This window comes from Arvicanthis niloticus, chromosome 5 (assembly GCF_011762505.2).
Source record: "Arvicanthis niloticus isolate mArvNil1 chromosome 5, mArvNil1.pat.X, whole genome shotgun sequence".
NCBI lineage: Eukaryota > Metazoa > Chordata > Mammalia > Rodentia > Muridae > Arvicanthis > Arvicanthis niloticus.
Window position 1 is genome coordinate 96,237,561 of NC_047662.1, and position 15,913 is coordinate 96,253,473.

The 15,913-nt window shown below is 40.9% G+C and overlaps 1 protein-coding gene across 6 annotated transcripts in view; it reads right to left on the bottom strand.

Moving 5' to 3' along the window:
• Positions 1-12,955, bottom strand: part of Stx17 (syntaxin 17) — a 52,147-nt gene extending 39,192 nt beyond the window's left edge. For 2 of the 6 annotated variants that reach the window (XR_013110684.1, XM_076934997.1), the window contains exons 1-2: positions 12,793-12,922; positions 5,584-5,765 (exon numbers count right to left, since the gene is read on the bottom strand). Coding sequence is in view for 5 of the 6 variants with exons in the window: in XM_076934997.1 (XP_076791112.1) it covers positions 5,584-5,765; positions 12,793-12,856 (246 nt within the window). In the remaining variant the exon portion in view is untranslated. Of the gene's footprint in view, positions 1-5,583; positions 5,766-8,195; positions 8,240-8,409; positions 8,458-12,792 lie in introns of all 6 variants that reach the window. The other 4 variants (XM_034503238.2, XM_076934999.1, XM_076935000.1 and 1 more) reach the window with 4 other exon arrangements.
• Positions 12,956-15,913: the final 2,958 nt, after the last annotated feature.

The window sequence follows — 15,913 nt, forward strand, 5'->3', positions numbered from 1 at the left end:
ATATGGTCTTACCAGTCCCAGCTAGTGTCACACTGGAAACTCTAGTCAGCATTGTAGGGTATAACAAAGATGGAGGAAGGGAAGGAGGGAAGGAGGGGAGAGACTGGCATCCAAGAGGTTCTGTGTTCTATCATTAGCAAATCCCACTCCTCCTCTAAAAAAAAAAAAAATGGAAAGAAAGGAAGGAAGAAAGGGAGGGAGGGAGGAAACCAAGAAAGAGTAAACCTACTCACTTCAAATGAGCTCAAATCAACAGGCACAAGACATCTGAGTAAACCAAGAAGTCTTGCAAATATGTCTGTGTATTTATGAAGAACTGGAGAAATTCCTAATATTTGCAAATGTTGACCTAATTTTCACAAAGAATATATATCTATTTTAAAAACCTGGGCTATAGATATTAATGTAAAGCTTGGGGGAAGTGTTTACTAAATTAGTAGAGAGATGGTGTGAGAGACCTTGGGGAACTGGAGACCCTGTCCCTTTTCTGTCCAGCATTCTCACGTATAACTTCAAAACAAAGAACACATAACTATCAAATTCACAGGTGAGGTAAAGAAGGAAGAGTTAGCACAGATGAGAGATCACTGCTGCACTTGGTGAGAATTCCGACGATGTACCTATGAGGCTCTGCCCTGGAGCCCAGAAGAGCAATTATAACAGCACTATCGGCTCAATCGCTGCCAACACACAGCAGTTACGGAAGGAGCAGTAAGAAGTGGCATTCTGAGATGACTGATGGATGCAGTGCTCGGCTCTGCACTCCTTCACTCGATGCCCTTCCTAAAAGTGCACTCTCAAGTACATGTAGATTAGACACATGGACTAACACAGCAACCTCCAAGTATGCAGCTGACCAGCTCTAAGTGTCTGCCTTCAATATAAAACAGAGTACAGTGTGAGAGTGCAGGCCTGTAACCCTAGCACTGGGGAGCTAAGAAAGGGAGGTCCAGGGGTCAAGGCCAGCTGGGGCTTACAGAGTGAGCCTTGTCTCAAAAAGCAAAATTTGGGCTGGTGAAATGGTTCAGCAGGTACTTGCCCCCAAGCCCAAGAACTGAGTTTAATCCCCAGGAGCCACACCACAGAAGGAAGAGAAAGGACTCCAAAGGTTGTTCTCAGATCTCCACATCCACACTGTGGCATGTATGTCCACATACATACACATAAGTAATAAATAAACATAAAAACTAGAAGACAAAGCATCAATAATACTTGACCTATACAGCTATTGTAAGATGAAGTGTTGTAACATCTGGAAACCTGTAACATGATTCATGTTGCTCTTGCTTACTATTCAAATTTATATGAAATTGGGATATATTATGAAAAGCTATTATCCCAAATAATTGATGGGTGTGGGGGGAAGTAGGGTGAGTTAATAATATACATGAAAAACACTAGAAGAAGCAACTTTTAAATTTGTAGTTAAGTTTGGGCCACTGACAGTAGCTCTAAACTGCCGGCTTTTACAGGAGATGGTCTTTGTCTATCTGCACAGCAGGACAGGCAGGTAAATTAAAGCAAAACCACCACATTATGCTTTGAGTTGCAAAATACAGAAACACAAGCTTTAAAATGGCTTCAACAACACAGAAAGCAGCCAAGAGTGTGGGGGTCATCCCAGGGGTGTGGCGGTCACCCTAGGGTGGTTCAAAACAGATGTTAAAAGGTTATCACATGCCTGGGTGCTGCTTTCTTCTTTACCACTTTCAATAAGGCCCTCCATTGTGTCCTAATCCAGCAGGGTTGGCTATATTTCCAGACACAACAGGAAGACACAGCCAGACCACTGGAAGAAATGGGAATGTTTTATTTTATGTATATCTTTTTCTTTAAGTAGGAAAATATCCCTGAAAGTTTCCAAATTTCTACCAGGCTTTTGATCAAGGCTCACTAGCCAGAACTGCGAGATATGCCTGTAGCTCCTTGATAATCAAACATGGATAAGAACTAAATGATCACATTCACCAAGTCCAGTATCATTTACCATCATCTGAGTTTGGTAAAGGAGACAGAGACAGGATGGGGAGGGGCTTTGTTGTAATTACAAATTAACAAACAAGTATGAACACATACCTAAGTAGCATGTCAGCCTGCTTCCTTCATTTGGTATTGCTGGGTCCAGGCGCACACTGACTGTCTAGTCCACATCTGCCATTCCACACACAGTCACACGCTGCCTCCAACATTCTTGGATTATTTCCTATCTTGTGTCTTTAACTGAACTGCAAACTTCTTGAGAACTGGAAATCTATTTTTACATATTACTCAATGCAAACAATCTGAGAAACAGCAAACACCAAGCTAATATCTATTTCCTGTAATAAATAATCTTGTTTCTCATTAAACCTGGCAGATTGAATACAAACATTCATCTCTGCTCAAAATCTCAGGAAAATATAATAAAGAACATTAAGAAGTGAATATTCACAAGAGCAGCGAGAACACAGCAGAAGACACCAAAAGATAAGAACTTTTAAGCCAACTGCAGAAGCTGGGAAGAATATAGACACATTGCAGTGGATTCAGCAGACCAATTTCGAGGCTGCAGAGGTGGCTGGGAGGGGAATGACACTTGTACTCCAGGAAGGCTGGACATCCAGAGCGACTAGTATAGGTGACTAGCTACAGAGTGTGGTGGGGAGAAAGCAGATTGGTGGAAGCTTCACATAGTTACCACATTACATCCCCACATGCTCAAGCAACTGCCCTGCCCCATGAACGTGGACAGTAGCCCTCTCTTCAGGGCCAACTAGAGAAGCTGGGGATCCTGGACTCCAAACCTATTAAGGACAAAAATGAGATGGGATACCCCAAGCAGCCTGGACCAGAAATCCCTCAGTGCTCTCTGTTGTCTTCCTATTCACTTTCCTTCTCTTAGGTCAGATGGATGGTCATACAATATACAGTACACTCAGCCTTCTTAGCCCCCTACTTCATCCCTACTATAGCCTCACCTCTGATAAATAACTCCCATAGGTAGACTGGAGTTAAAACATAGATGTTAAATCTATAAACAGGACTGTGTCAAGATAGTGTGTTTAAATATGACGTGATGACATCACAGAGCACCCCACAGGAAGAACTGGAGCCGGGGGGATTTGAACAAAGAACAAAGCTTGGAAGGAGGTAAATGATGGGGTGCATGTCATTAACAGATGTAAGAGAAGAGGTAAATGATGGGGTACATGTCATTAACAGATGTAAGACAGAAAGTAAAATTATTCAGCGCCATACTTCCTCTACCTTCTTTACTGAGGAATTCACCTTCAAAATAAAAAAGCTCTAATAAGATCATTAGGAAGAAAATGAAGCTGGTGTGAAGAGCATGCCTGCAGGTAATGGACAGCTTCCATCACCATGAGATATGAGATGGAGGCAAATCCAAGGCAAACAAACCCCACCTTATCTGATGAGCCATTTAGGGGGTTTCTGCCACTTGCACCTTAGCCATAAACTAACTCATACAAACCCTGTGTACATCCACACAGTACGCTTCTCTTTACAAACCCTGTGTACATCCACACAGTACGCTTCTCTTTAGATCCTAACAATATGAAACAAAGACAACTGTGTCCCAAGTTGGCTATCCTGCAGTTCCTATTTACTGTGCTACACCTATGACACATTAAGGCTTCAAACGTCAGCATCACATGCTAGTAACACTTATCATGTGTCCAGGGTAGCCCTACCGGGCCTATACACATGGCCCAGGTGTCCCCAGCACACTGCTCTCTTTGTTTTCATTGTTGCAGACTCACTCTGCTAAAGGCTTACCTTCAATTTCCCTCCAGTCTGGCTTTCTTCTTTTAAATTCATATTGGATGACTGATGGCCAGAATAATAAATATTTTATCTTTCTGCACCTTTTCTTCAAGAAGAATATGCCTTTTTGAAAGCAAGGCATGTAAGACACCTGGAGCCTGAATTTAGTTCTTAACTCTTCTGAAGAGAGTGAGTGCTGCAGTTTTAAGTGTGCTTCATACCACAGCCTAGCCACCAAAATGCATCGTTCAAGTCTGTGCACAGAAAGAGGAGCTTTCATAAGCAAACTAGAAACCCTGCAGACAGTGAACTGTTCAAGGATATTTAAAGAAAGAGCATAAATCAGTATGAGCCTACTTTCTTGGCTTTACATATTATCATCTATCTGTCCATTATAATTATCTGATAATGTCTAAAGGTTTCATAATAAGTAAAACTGCTAAAAGAAACATCTTCAGTCAGAGCAGGATTGATGGCACTAACTCTAGGTAATTCTCTTACTACACCTGGCACAGCTAATCCAATCACCAAGGCACCCAACCCTATTCCTCTGCTATAGAAGCACATACCCCTTAGCTAGGATTGAAGAGCGATGACAACAGACATTCCCATGCAAAATAAGAAAGATATGTTAAACTTATGTCAAACTTAAAGTAGGACAATAAAGAGGGAATGGCATTAATAGCCCACTGACTTCTTGTTTCTACCTTTCAGATTCAGTTCATCTATCTAATTCTTATCCTTTATAATGGAGGAACATAGAAGCAGTGTTTACTCTGGATTGCTCAACTCCGGTAAAAGGTTTGATAAGCTGTGCTCTCTATCCCATTAAGCAAAGCAGGAGAGCTTTCATTTTCTTCCAGTCCAAAAATAAGCAGTTTACCAGACAATTCCTTCTGCATCATGACAAGCTATAGCCATCACTTATGTTCCATATGTAAAAACGAGAAGAATTAAGAAATAAAAATATATTAATCCTGAATTCTAGAAAAGACTCTCAGAGAAATTTTCATTGTAAACATCTTAGAAATTAACTTTTGTGTTTTTTAAAAGCACTTAAATACTAGAAAAACCAGTAGAAGAAAAACTTTGGTATTTTTAGTGAATACGGCTTATATTGAAAGGCTTAATAATCACATCAACCTCCCTAACCCTAAAATAAAAATAAAAATAAAAATAAAGAAGTAGAGGTACGCACAGCTCAGTGTTGAAAGCAGAAGACAACCCACATTTCCGAGTCAAAGCTCAGTTCTCAGTAAACCTGAGGCTGAGGTAAACATCACAGCCCACATCACACCCTGGCCAGGGCAGGGCCTCTGAGCTGCTCATCTACCTTGGCAGTGCTTCTCAGTTTGGGGCCTTTGTCAAAGAGAAGCAGTGAAGAAAGGGAATTCCCTCACATCACGCAATTGCTTACATCTTTTACCTGTGCACCTGAAGAGGATAGAAGTTCTTGATAGGCACAAGTTCAAAACACTTGCCATGGGGTGAATGAGATTAAGGGAGGACCATTAGCTACAGTACCCCACCTTCACACTACGGGCACCATCAAACGGTTTGAATTTAATTACTATCTAGACCTCCACATGTAAATTAAAAAGGCATAACTCTACTCCCATCTCCCTTCCTCAACATAATAGAAGGAATATATGAGAATTACACTTGTAGAACTTGAAGACCAGTTGAAAAGTAATGCCGCTGTATCAGCAGGGTGGAGGTGTCTCAGAAAAGCCTCAGACTCTCTCTTGAGCTGAAATGCAGACAGCAAGTAAGAATCTATACAGGTACCTGCTTCTGTAGTACAAATGTAACACTCACCTTCTCGATGTTTATCTGGTGTTTTCTTAACCTCTCCAGGTCTGTTGGGATCACTATCTTAGTGAATTTTTGTATGGCTGGTTCAAGCCTGCGTAACTTCACCTTTTCTTCATCCTCAGCCATCCTGAAGCCGGTTGAGGCACTTCCTCTTGCAGCAGCTCTCTTCTCTCCTACAGAAACACCTAAAAGGGAACATTGAAGAACGCTTTTACAACAGATTCCATTCTTTTTACAAGTAAAAAAATACAGGGCTGGAGAGAGAGTGTGATAGTTACGAGCACTGGCTGCTCTTCCAGAGGATCCAGGTTTGGATCCCAGCACCCACATGATGACTTGCAGCCATTAGTAATTCCAGTTCCGGGGGATCTCACACCATTTTCTGGCCCTTTCTGGCATTGCACATATAGTGCATAGACATATATGCAGGCAGACACTCATACACATAAAATAACATTTTAAAACATAAAAGGCAACAAATATGTAATTATACTTTAAACATATATAAACCTCACATTGAACTTGAATAGCTTTGTTTCTCTATGAATTAATAGGTATTAAAATATTCTCTTCATGAAAATAGTATCTAGTCATTCTTGAATACTTTTCAAATAGTGTTCATTTGTATAGCACAGGCAGGATGGGAACTATGTAACTCTAGGCTGGCCTGGAAACCCCAATGCTCCTGCCTCTACCTCCCAAGCTTACTCTAGAATGTTCAGAAAATATGTATAAATGGGGGCCCACAGATGGCTCAGTGCCAAAAGAGCTTACCACCAAGCCTGAAGACATGACTTCAATGTCTAGGACCCACATGGTAGAAGGAAAGAACTCATTCACACACACACACACACACACACACACACACACACACACACACACACACACGAAAACGCACAGAGAAGGTGAGAGAAAATTAATTAAAATTCAATTAAAAGTTTAAAGAAATTTTTTAAAAATTGAACCAAATAAAATACAGCTATCAATGATCTCCTCAACCTGCAGTGTCTACTCTACATTTTGTGGCTGTTTCCTGAGGTCTTCTATAATGTGAAGTATGTGTGTAAACACTGTTAAAAATGAGGATGACTTCCTGATATGTTTGGACACAGAATAGCCTAGCCATCTTTTTAAAAACTGCCAAATAGCAAACCTGCAAGGGAAAAATTCCCTCTTAACATTTCTGCTTGCATCAAGACCCACTTTCATTGTCATCATAATGTAATTGTGCAATTATATACTTCAAGTACATTTCACAATACAGAACTCCTCTGACGGAAGGCCCTTATCTCCTCTTCTTAAACAAGGTGATTAGTACTGTCTACCAAATAACCAGCAATAGAACTTATTTACAAGGCCAGGAGACCACTCAGTGGGTAAAGGCACTTGCTGCCAAGACACACCTGAGTTTGAGTCTCAGGTCCTACATGGGAGAGAACTGACTCCCACAAGTCTTCCTCTGACCTCCACGTGCACACCATAGCACATGCATGACACACACAAATAAATAAATATACTTAAAAAAATTAAAGAACCAGATTCTCTTCAGACCGGGGGTGTGAGATCCCCCGGAACTGGAATTACTAATGGCTGCAAGTCATCATGTGGGTGCTGGGATCCAAACCTGGATCCTCTGGAAGAGCAGCCAGTGCTCGTAACTATCACACTCTCTCTCCAGCCCTGTATTTTTTTACTTGTAAAAAGAATGGAATCTGTTGTAAAAGCGTTCTTCAATGTTCCCTTTTAGGTGTTTCAGTATAAAGATGTTATTCTGGGTCACTAGGATTCTATAGCCATATTGAAAGTCCCAACATATGCTTTGGGGGACAGGACAGAAGAGGTGAAAGCTAGAAGTGAGCATGCTCTAAATCCCCACACAGGCTTTAACTAGAGACATTTACTTACATCAATTTTATAAGTTTGTGCTTGTAACATCTGATATAAATATGTGTTTCCCTGCTTAACCAAGCTTGAGCACCATCAAATTATATCATACCTTAATTGAATACGTAATTCCGTTGGATTATGGTTTCTTACCCAGACCTTGTAAAGATGCACCTTCACATGTTGATTCTGTGAGATCCTGACTCTTTAGGATTCATTGTTTTCAGACACTCAAAGAAACCTAATGTCCCCAAACATTAAGAGCTGCTTTAAATAATGTTCTGTTTTTCTCCTTTCTTTCACAGTTGAAAATCTTGAAACAATGGCTATAAAAACTGCTTCCATTACCCATTGGCTAAGAACTTAATTCTTATGCCTAATATAAGCTCTCAGGGAAAATTTCCAGGCACGAGTAGAGCTAAAACTGAACCACAGAGCAGACATAAACTAGAGACACATGGATAGAAGTACAGCATCAAAAGAAATAGGCTTAGACTACAGCAGAAAATAACAATGGCGGGCCCAGAGATGAGAAAGTCATCCCCCAAAAAAAGTCTGTTCTTAAATTTACAAAGACATAAATAAAGGAATAAACTTTTCAAAAGGACAAAAAGAATGAGCTCTTTTTTCTAATAAAATAATGCTACAAAAGAGTTAACAGGCCAGTTGGTACATAAGGGAAATTAAAACTTTCTAAACTGAAAACCTGAAAAGATAGTAAGAAATCATACCTAGCTGGAGAGGACTCAGAACTTGGATGATGACAAGATGAAGACTGTAAAGGAGAAGGTAAAGGACATAAATTCACAAGCTCAGTAACAAATAAAAAAGAATACAGAAAACAACCAAAGAAAGTGTTTAAAGAAAATATGCTGAGAATCAAAGGCAGAAACTCTCAAGTTTAAAGTACATAAATCCTGCTAGCATAAATAAAAACAAACTTACCTAAGCAAATGACTGGAAACTCAGAGCATCAAGGACAAAGAAAAAGATCTTAAAGAACAAACCAGAGATAACAGATAAATTAAAACAACAAAAGCAGCCAACTTTTCATCAAAGCAATATATCAAAAGATATGAATGTCTTCAAAGTACTTGGGAGCTGGCGCATACCTAGGCGAGTTATCATCTGTGGTGAAGTCAAAATAATTATTTTCAGACATGCAAGGCTCAGTTTAACAAACTCATTAAAAGAACTACTAAAAGGAGTGGGGAAGGGGAGAACTGGAGGGAGCAGAAGAGGGAAAGAGAGCAAGCTAAAGGGGATAGAGAACCAGAGACAGAGGGAAAGGGAGTGTGTGTCTGTGAGAGAGACAGACAGAGACAGAGACATGGAGGGAAAGGGAAAGCTGGTACATACCTAGGCACCTCACCTAGGTATGCACCAGCTTCCAAGTATGTGTGCATGTGTGTGTGTGTGTGTGTGTGTGAGAGAGAGAGAGAGAGAGAGAGAGAGAGAGAGAGAGAGAGAGAGAGAGAGAGAGAGAGGGGAGAGAGAGAGAGAATGAACACTCATATTTCTTTTTGGTACTCCCAAGGATCCCTAGTGTCTGTTAAGGTATATCTGGTAGGTAATGTGGTCATTAAACATTTACTGAAGCCGGGCGGTGGTGGCGCACGCCTTTAATCCCAGCACTTGGGAGGCAGAGGCAGGTGGATTTCTGAGTTCGAGGCCAGCCTGGTCTACAGAGTGAGTTCCAGGACAGCCAGGGCTACACAGAGAAACCCTGTCTCGAAAAAAAAAAAAAAAAAAAAAAAAAAAAAAAAAAAATTTACTGAATTCACCTTTCTCCCCTTCAAAACACAAAACACTGCAAAGTATTATGAAAAACATATTATAACAATGAAGAAAATAAAAGGATGGAATGAAAATAATAACCTATTGACCTATTGCTGGATTGAATGACTGACTGACTGACTAGGTTTATTTTGGATAACATGACCAAGTATACAAAAATGTTAGCATGTAAACATTTTTATTGCATAGTAGTATAGGATTACACTGTGTGTGGTCCATAGTCTAATCATCCACTGTTAGCTATTTAAGATGATCCTGATTTTCTACTATTATAAACTACATTCTGATTACTCCCCTCATAAATAAATCTATACTACCTCCACCACTACTTAGACAGCTAAAGATAGAAATATAAAGCTGATAAACTTTAAGTTTCAAAAATATACTTATTGCCAAATGAGCCATTACAGGTTCTTCCTATTTACATTCTTCCAGAAGCGCTCCTCCATATTCTAAGCAATGACTGGTTTGATTAGTGAGGGGAAACAATTGTATCCTAGGAGACGTTTCTAGTTCACAGTCCCTTTCTAGCTAGAATTAAGAATTTTTCTATCATTTCCTATTGCTTACAGAATTATAATATGTAATTATATATCTGACAGCATAATATTCAAATTATTGCAGGCATAGTGTCACCGTAACAAAATATCATCTACCATGCCATCAAATAATAAAATAGCTCACATCTGTTATCTGTTACAGGAGGATCCCAGCTCAATGTCAAAATGTGGTATAAAGGTGTGTTGGAATACTGACTGAAAGTACAGTCCATTATTTTTTAGTCATAAAGTTGGAACATGTTACATGATCAAAACACTAGGTTTAAAGGGATAAAATGCATACACCTGTAAAAATGTTCAAAAATAATACAAAATTCCTTAGTTCTCAAACTTCTGTGAAGTTATTACATTATTTTAATGATTTAAAAATACCAAGATATAGGAGAAATGAAACTGTATTACAATGGGGAAGAAAGCAAGTAAACAACAGGACATGGTAGTTTTGCTGATCACTGTAAGGCTGAAGGTGAAGACAGTTATGCTGTGTGTTTCTCTGGGCAGTATATTTCAGATATCCTGAAATGACTTTCTGCATATACCAGGACTGAACAGAGAGGGAAACATTTCCTAGAAAATGAATCAGTTCTCACTGTTAGAGAACAAGCAGGAGCCAATACCAGGATGGTCCTAGTGGTATAAAAAGAGAGATACCAGTCTGCACTTTGATTTCTTAACCATATACAAATAGACATAGAAATGTTGATCTTGCATACATGGATGTATATATGCCATGTACTGCTGCCTTTTGTGAGGCTCCGAGTGGAATGACACCCTGGTAGCACTGAGCACCCTAGACCACAGTGTTAATACCATTCTGAAAGACAGAGAGAGGGCAGAAAGCTGCAGGTGAGCAAAGGAGACCAGGAGTCCTTATGCAGTTGATTCCAGAACTGGTGCAAATGTCACAGGAGTACAGAAAATAATGACATCACAAACCTCCTACTGGCCAAAGTGAGAACAATTTAATATATGAAGTACATACTAACAGCAAAATAACTGTATGAGGTTTTTTTTTTTTTTTTTTTTTTTTTTTTTTTTTTTTTTTTTGACAGAGTTTCTCTGTGTAGCCCTGGCTGTCCTGGAACTCTCTCTGTAGACCAGGCTGTCCCTGAACTCAGAGAACCACCTGCCTCTGCCTCCCAAGTGCTAGGATTAAAGGCGTGTGTCACCACTGACCAGCAATCACAGGAGTTTATGTTGACACAAAGAATTGTATAAAATTGTATAAAGAAATAAGAGAGCCGGAAAGCTCCTCCTTAGAGAATTCGATAAAGGAAGGAGGGAAATTGAGGGCTGTCTCAGTATTAAAGTAATAGTACTTGGAGAATAACTGAAGTACTAATTGCTATGGTGAATCCTCCAGACACCAAATTTAACTAAGTGATCGTGATCATGTCAACACACAAGCAGTAGGTCCCATCTGGAGGGTCCATGGAGGCTAAACTGAAAAGGGTACTTACCCCATGTGGTATTCTTAACAGAAACACACAATCTAATCACAACTAACTACGGGCTCCTACTTGAAAGGCACTACCAACATTCCTGAATTCTTCAAAAGCATAAAAGTTACTTGTTCTCTTCCCCCCAAGCCTTGAGCAGGCCTGAGAGACCTTGTTTACCACAACAGACCAAGTGATAGGATCTAGGTGGAGTTACCCACCTTGGCTGCACAGAACCCAGAAGCAGAACTGCCCATGGGCTTGCCTTGAGACATCTCTGACCGTGACCTAGAATGGATTATGGATTATCCCACCCATCTCCGGCTGAAACCAGGAGGGGTTGTGGGTTGGGCCTTCCCCTTTAAATTGAGAGCTGAACATTAAAGCTTTGAGCCTTGATCAGAGAACTTGGTCTTGGCTTCATCTCTTCTCGCCCTCCACCCCCTTTCATTCCCAGCCCCCTTTCAGGTGAACCCAGTTAACTTGTGGCCGCAGGCGGCTACAGTTACTATACTGTTACGGATTGGAAAAGGTAATGGCTCCAGGTCGATCAAGAGTAAGGCTGTTTATTAGATCCCATTGTAAAATAAAGAAAGGACTCTAATTAAAAGAATGGACTCACAAGAGACCCAGCTAATCTCTTGCTCTCTGTGACTGTGCTATGTATGGTATGTAAAATACTAACAAGGGTGCTGTAGTGTTCTGTATTACTTGTACGAGTTTTCTTTCTTTTGTGTTTTTTTCAAGACAGGGTTTCTCCGTGTAGTCCTGGCTGTCCTGGAATTCAGTCTGTAGACTAGGTTATCCTTGAACTCAAGAGATCCCCCTGCCTCTGCCTCCTAAATGCTGGGATTAAAGGCGTGGGCCACCAAGGCCTCCAGCAACTTCTTAGGCTTTTCAATAATTGTAAATTACTCTAAAGTTTTTGTCTGGTGTTTGTACATGTATAAGAACTGCTGTTTCATGGATGGAAGAGCGTTTAGAAGTCAGGACTGCAGTCATTTTCCAAGCACACACATTTGCAGTGAGAGGTGTCAAGTGCTTTACAAACGTGTTCTCTTGGTATTTGCAACTAAGATGATCATGGGTACCATGATACTAGGGTTCCACAAGAAGAAAAAGTACCCAAAGGTGAAGTAAAGTACTACAGAGTTTTTTGTTTTAAACGGAAGAACCCCTTTCCTAGAACGATGTCCCAAACTGCTGACAACACTATCCCTCAGAGATGGATCCCCTTGGGCATGTGGATGGTACTCAGAGTTCAGCTGCGGCCTCCCCGCGTCCAGCCTGGGCACCGGCGTCGCGTCACCTCTCACGGAGTCACCAGGGCGCACCTGGGCTACACCGACGACCCCAGCGACGCGGCTGGCCCGGCGACCCGGCGACCCAGGGCTCAGAGCACCACTTCACAGCGATCCCGGAGGGCATTACGCCGTGGGGCCTCGGCCTCCCCGCTCCCGCTGGGACAACTACTCCAAAACTGAAACCAGGGAGGCTTGGCCACTTCTAGTCGCCCCGGCGCTCACACTGACCGAAGCCGGGCTTGGTGACCGGCGCCTCTCCCGTGCGTCCACAGCCCGGCCCGCGGTGCCACATCGTAGCCCAGCGCCCCCGAGGCGGCAACCCGTCAGCCCCTTACCTCCCGCCTAAGCGCTCGAGGCCGTCGGTAAACACTGCGCAGGCGCGAGCGGGGCGGGGCGTCTCCAAGGGGCGGGGGTAGATGGCTCCGCCCCCTATCGTGCCAGTGGGCGTGGAGGTGATGTAGTATGCCAGCCACAGGAGGAACAGTTCCAAAAGTGTTTTATGGGTCGTCTTGTGTACTGAATCCAAGACAATTTACATTCGGATAACCCTCTACATGTTACAGTTTTCCTGTACATTTTGTGTTCCTTGAATTTGTTGATGAGGACGGCCTAGTGCTCCTAGCTCTTTAGGTGTGTGAAAACTGAAGCTCAGAATTGTGTGCCACCCTCCCCCGTCCCGCCCCGCCCCTCCCCACCCCACCTCCCAAAGCCCCTGAGTAACAGGTTAGGGAGTTGGGGTGTGGGGTGTGAATGGCTGAAGTGCTTTGGGCGTCTGTCCTTATTAAAATGATAGCTGGTCACTTTGAGGCTCAGCACAGATGTGAAGTGACTCACTCCGGTTCAGCCCGTTTGTGCCAGAGCTGTGCTCACAGCTGGTTTTCCTAATTTCCTTCTCAAGTCATTCCAGTTGGACCAGCTGCTGGAAGAACAAGCTTTGAAGTGTGTGCAGGTCATTGGTCCTCCTCTCTGAATGTTCTGACCTCAAGACCTAGCCAACTAAAATTATATGACTATTCAGGTCTTTCTTTAGAATGGATCTTTTGATAGTGTAATTTTCAACAGTCTTAAGAACGTTCCTGTTAGCTCTAAGGAAACTCAGTTCTTTAGATCTGCAGGTAGAATGGAAATACAGGGAGAATTTTGGTCCACAGATTGGGGGTTTAAGAAAGTCTTGAAAGACAGTTTTTAAAATAAAGCTCACTATTAATTAAGCTGTTTGGATTTTCTTTGAGGTATATGGGATGCTAATGTTTATGGTACCCTTAGTTCATAGAATGAGGTATATCTATCAAATTTCATCCCAAGAAGAAAAATCAAAGTATTAGGTAATACCATAGAAAACTTTTTTTTTTTAATGCCAGCGAGTCAGTTAAACGAGAAATAGGAAATGGCTTAATTGGTAAAGTGCCTGCTGCACAAGATTGAAGACCTGAGTTTGGACACCCAGCACCCACATAAAAAGTCGAGCTCTGTGGCATATGTTTATAATCCTAACACCATCTCATCTAAATAGACAAAAGGATCCATGAGCTAGCTGGCCAGCTGGTCTTGTTGAATTGGTGAGCTCCAGGTTCACAAAGAGCTGATGCTATCACACACACACACACACACACACACACACACACACACACACACTAAGAATCAGTTAAACAAGACCTTTTAAATTAAAGATAATCGGTGTTAAATTCTGAAAAAGTACACCAGGAAGGTGCAGCACCCTAGGACTGACTTTGGCCTTCCAGGTAGTTATATGATACTTGCTGTAACTTAGGTGTGTCATGTAGAAAGATAACAATATGTAATCTAACAGTTTGGCTAGCTACCCTTATAATCTACAAGACTTAATTGTATCTTTCAATATTTAGGCATAGGGGGTGTGACCATTATCTGTGCTCTTGTCCTAAGCCATAAAGTTATTAGGATAATAAGGTCTGCTGCCCAAAGACAAAGTTTTCTTGATATCCTAACTTAACCCAGTAGATCCAAACCAAAACAAACAAACAAACAAACAAAAAACAGTAAGTAGTATACATCTTGGAAAGAAACCAAAAAAGAAATTATTACCTGGTAAGATGGTTGCTTTTAAGTAGAGCCTGTATTGAATTCAGACAAACTTCAAGGTGGTTAACGAGCTGGCTTTCCTAAATGATAATCACAAGGTTAAAAATGTAGCAGGCCTCTTATAGGCCCTCTACTTTCTCATAGACACACACATTACACTAAGAAAAATGTGTGTTTGTGTCTATGAGAAAGTAGAGGGCCTATAAGAGGAACTGAGCATCCCCAGAGAGTTTGGGTGGGGGCAAGGAGAGGCTTGAAAGGAGCATCAGTTATCAACAATCTCAAAGACAAAAAACAAACAAACAAACAAAAACATGATTATCTCACTAGATGCAGGAAAGGCCGTTGACAATACATTTCATGATAAAAGTTTTGGAGGAATCAGGAATACAAGAAACATACCCCAACAAAATAAAGGGAGTTTACAGCAAGCCCATAGCCAGCATCAGCTTAAATAGACAGAAACTCAAAGCATTTCTACTAAAATCAGGAACAAGGCCAGATTTTCCACTATCTCCATGTCTATTCAATATATTCTCCATGTCTATTCAAGTCTTAGCTAATACACAATAAGGCAACTGAAGAAGAACAAGGGGATACAAATTAGAATAGAAAAAGTCTAAGTATCTTTATTTGCAGATCATATGGTAGTATGCATTGGTGATCCTGAAACTTCCACCAGGAAATTTTTATAACTGATGAACATTCTTAGCAAAGTAACTGGATACAAAATCAAATAAAAAAAATTAATAGCTTTTCTATATATAAGTGACAAATGGACTGAAAAATAAATCAGGGAAACAAAATCTTTCACAATGGCCTCAGATAATATAAAATATCTTGCAGTAACACTTACCAAGCAAGTGAAATACTTGTATGACAAAAACTTCAAGTCACTGAAGAAGATATCAAAAGATGGAAAGATCTCCCATGCTCACAGATTGGTATGGCTAAGATAGTAAAAATGACCATTCTATCAAAAGATCAAAAGCAATCTACAGATTCAATGCAACTCCCATCAAAATTCGGACACAATCTTCACAGATCTTGAAAGGACAATTCTCAGCTTCATAGAAAACACAAAAAACCCTGGATAGCTAAAACATTCCTGAAAAATAGAACCGTGGGAGGTCTCATCATTCCAGATTTCAAGTTATACTACAGAGCTATAGTAATAAAACCAGTATCATATTAGCACAAAAATAGAGACATTGATCAATGGAATTGAATTGAAGACCCAGATACAAATTGACACACCTATGGACACCTGAATTTTAATAAAGAAACC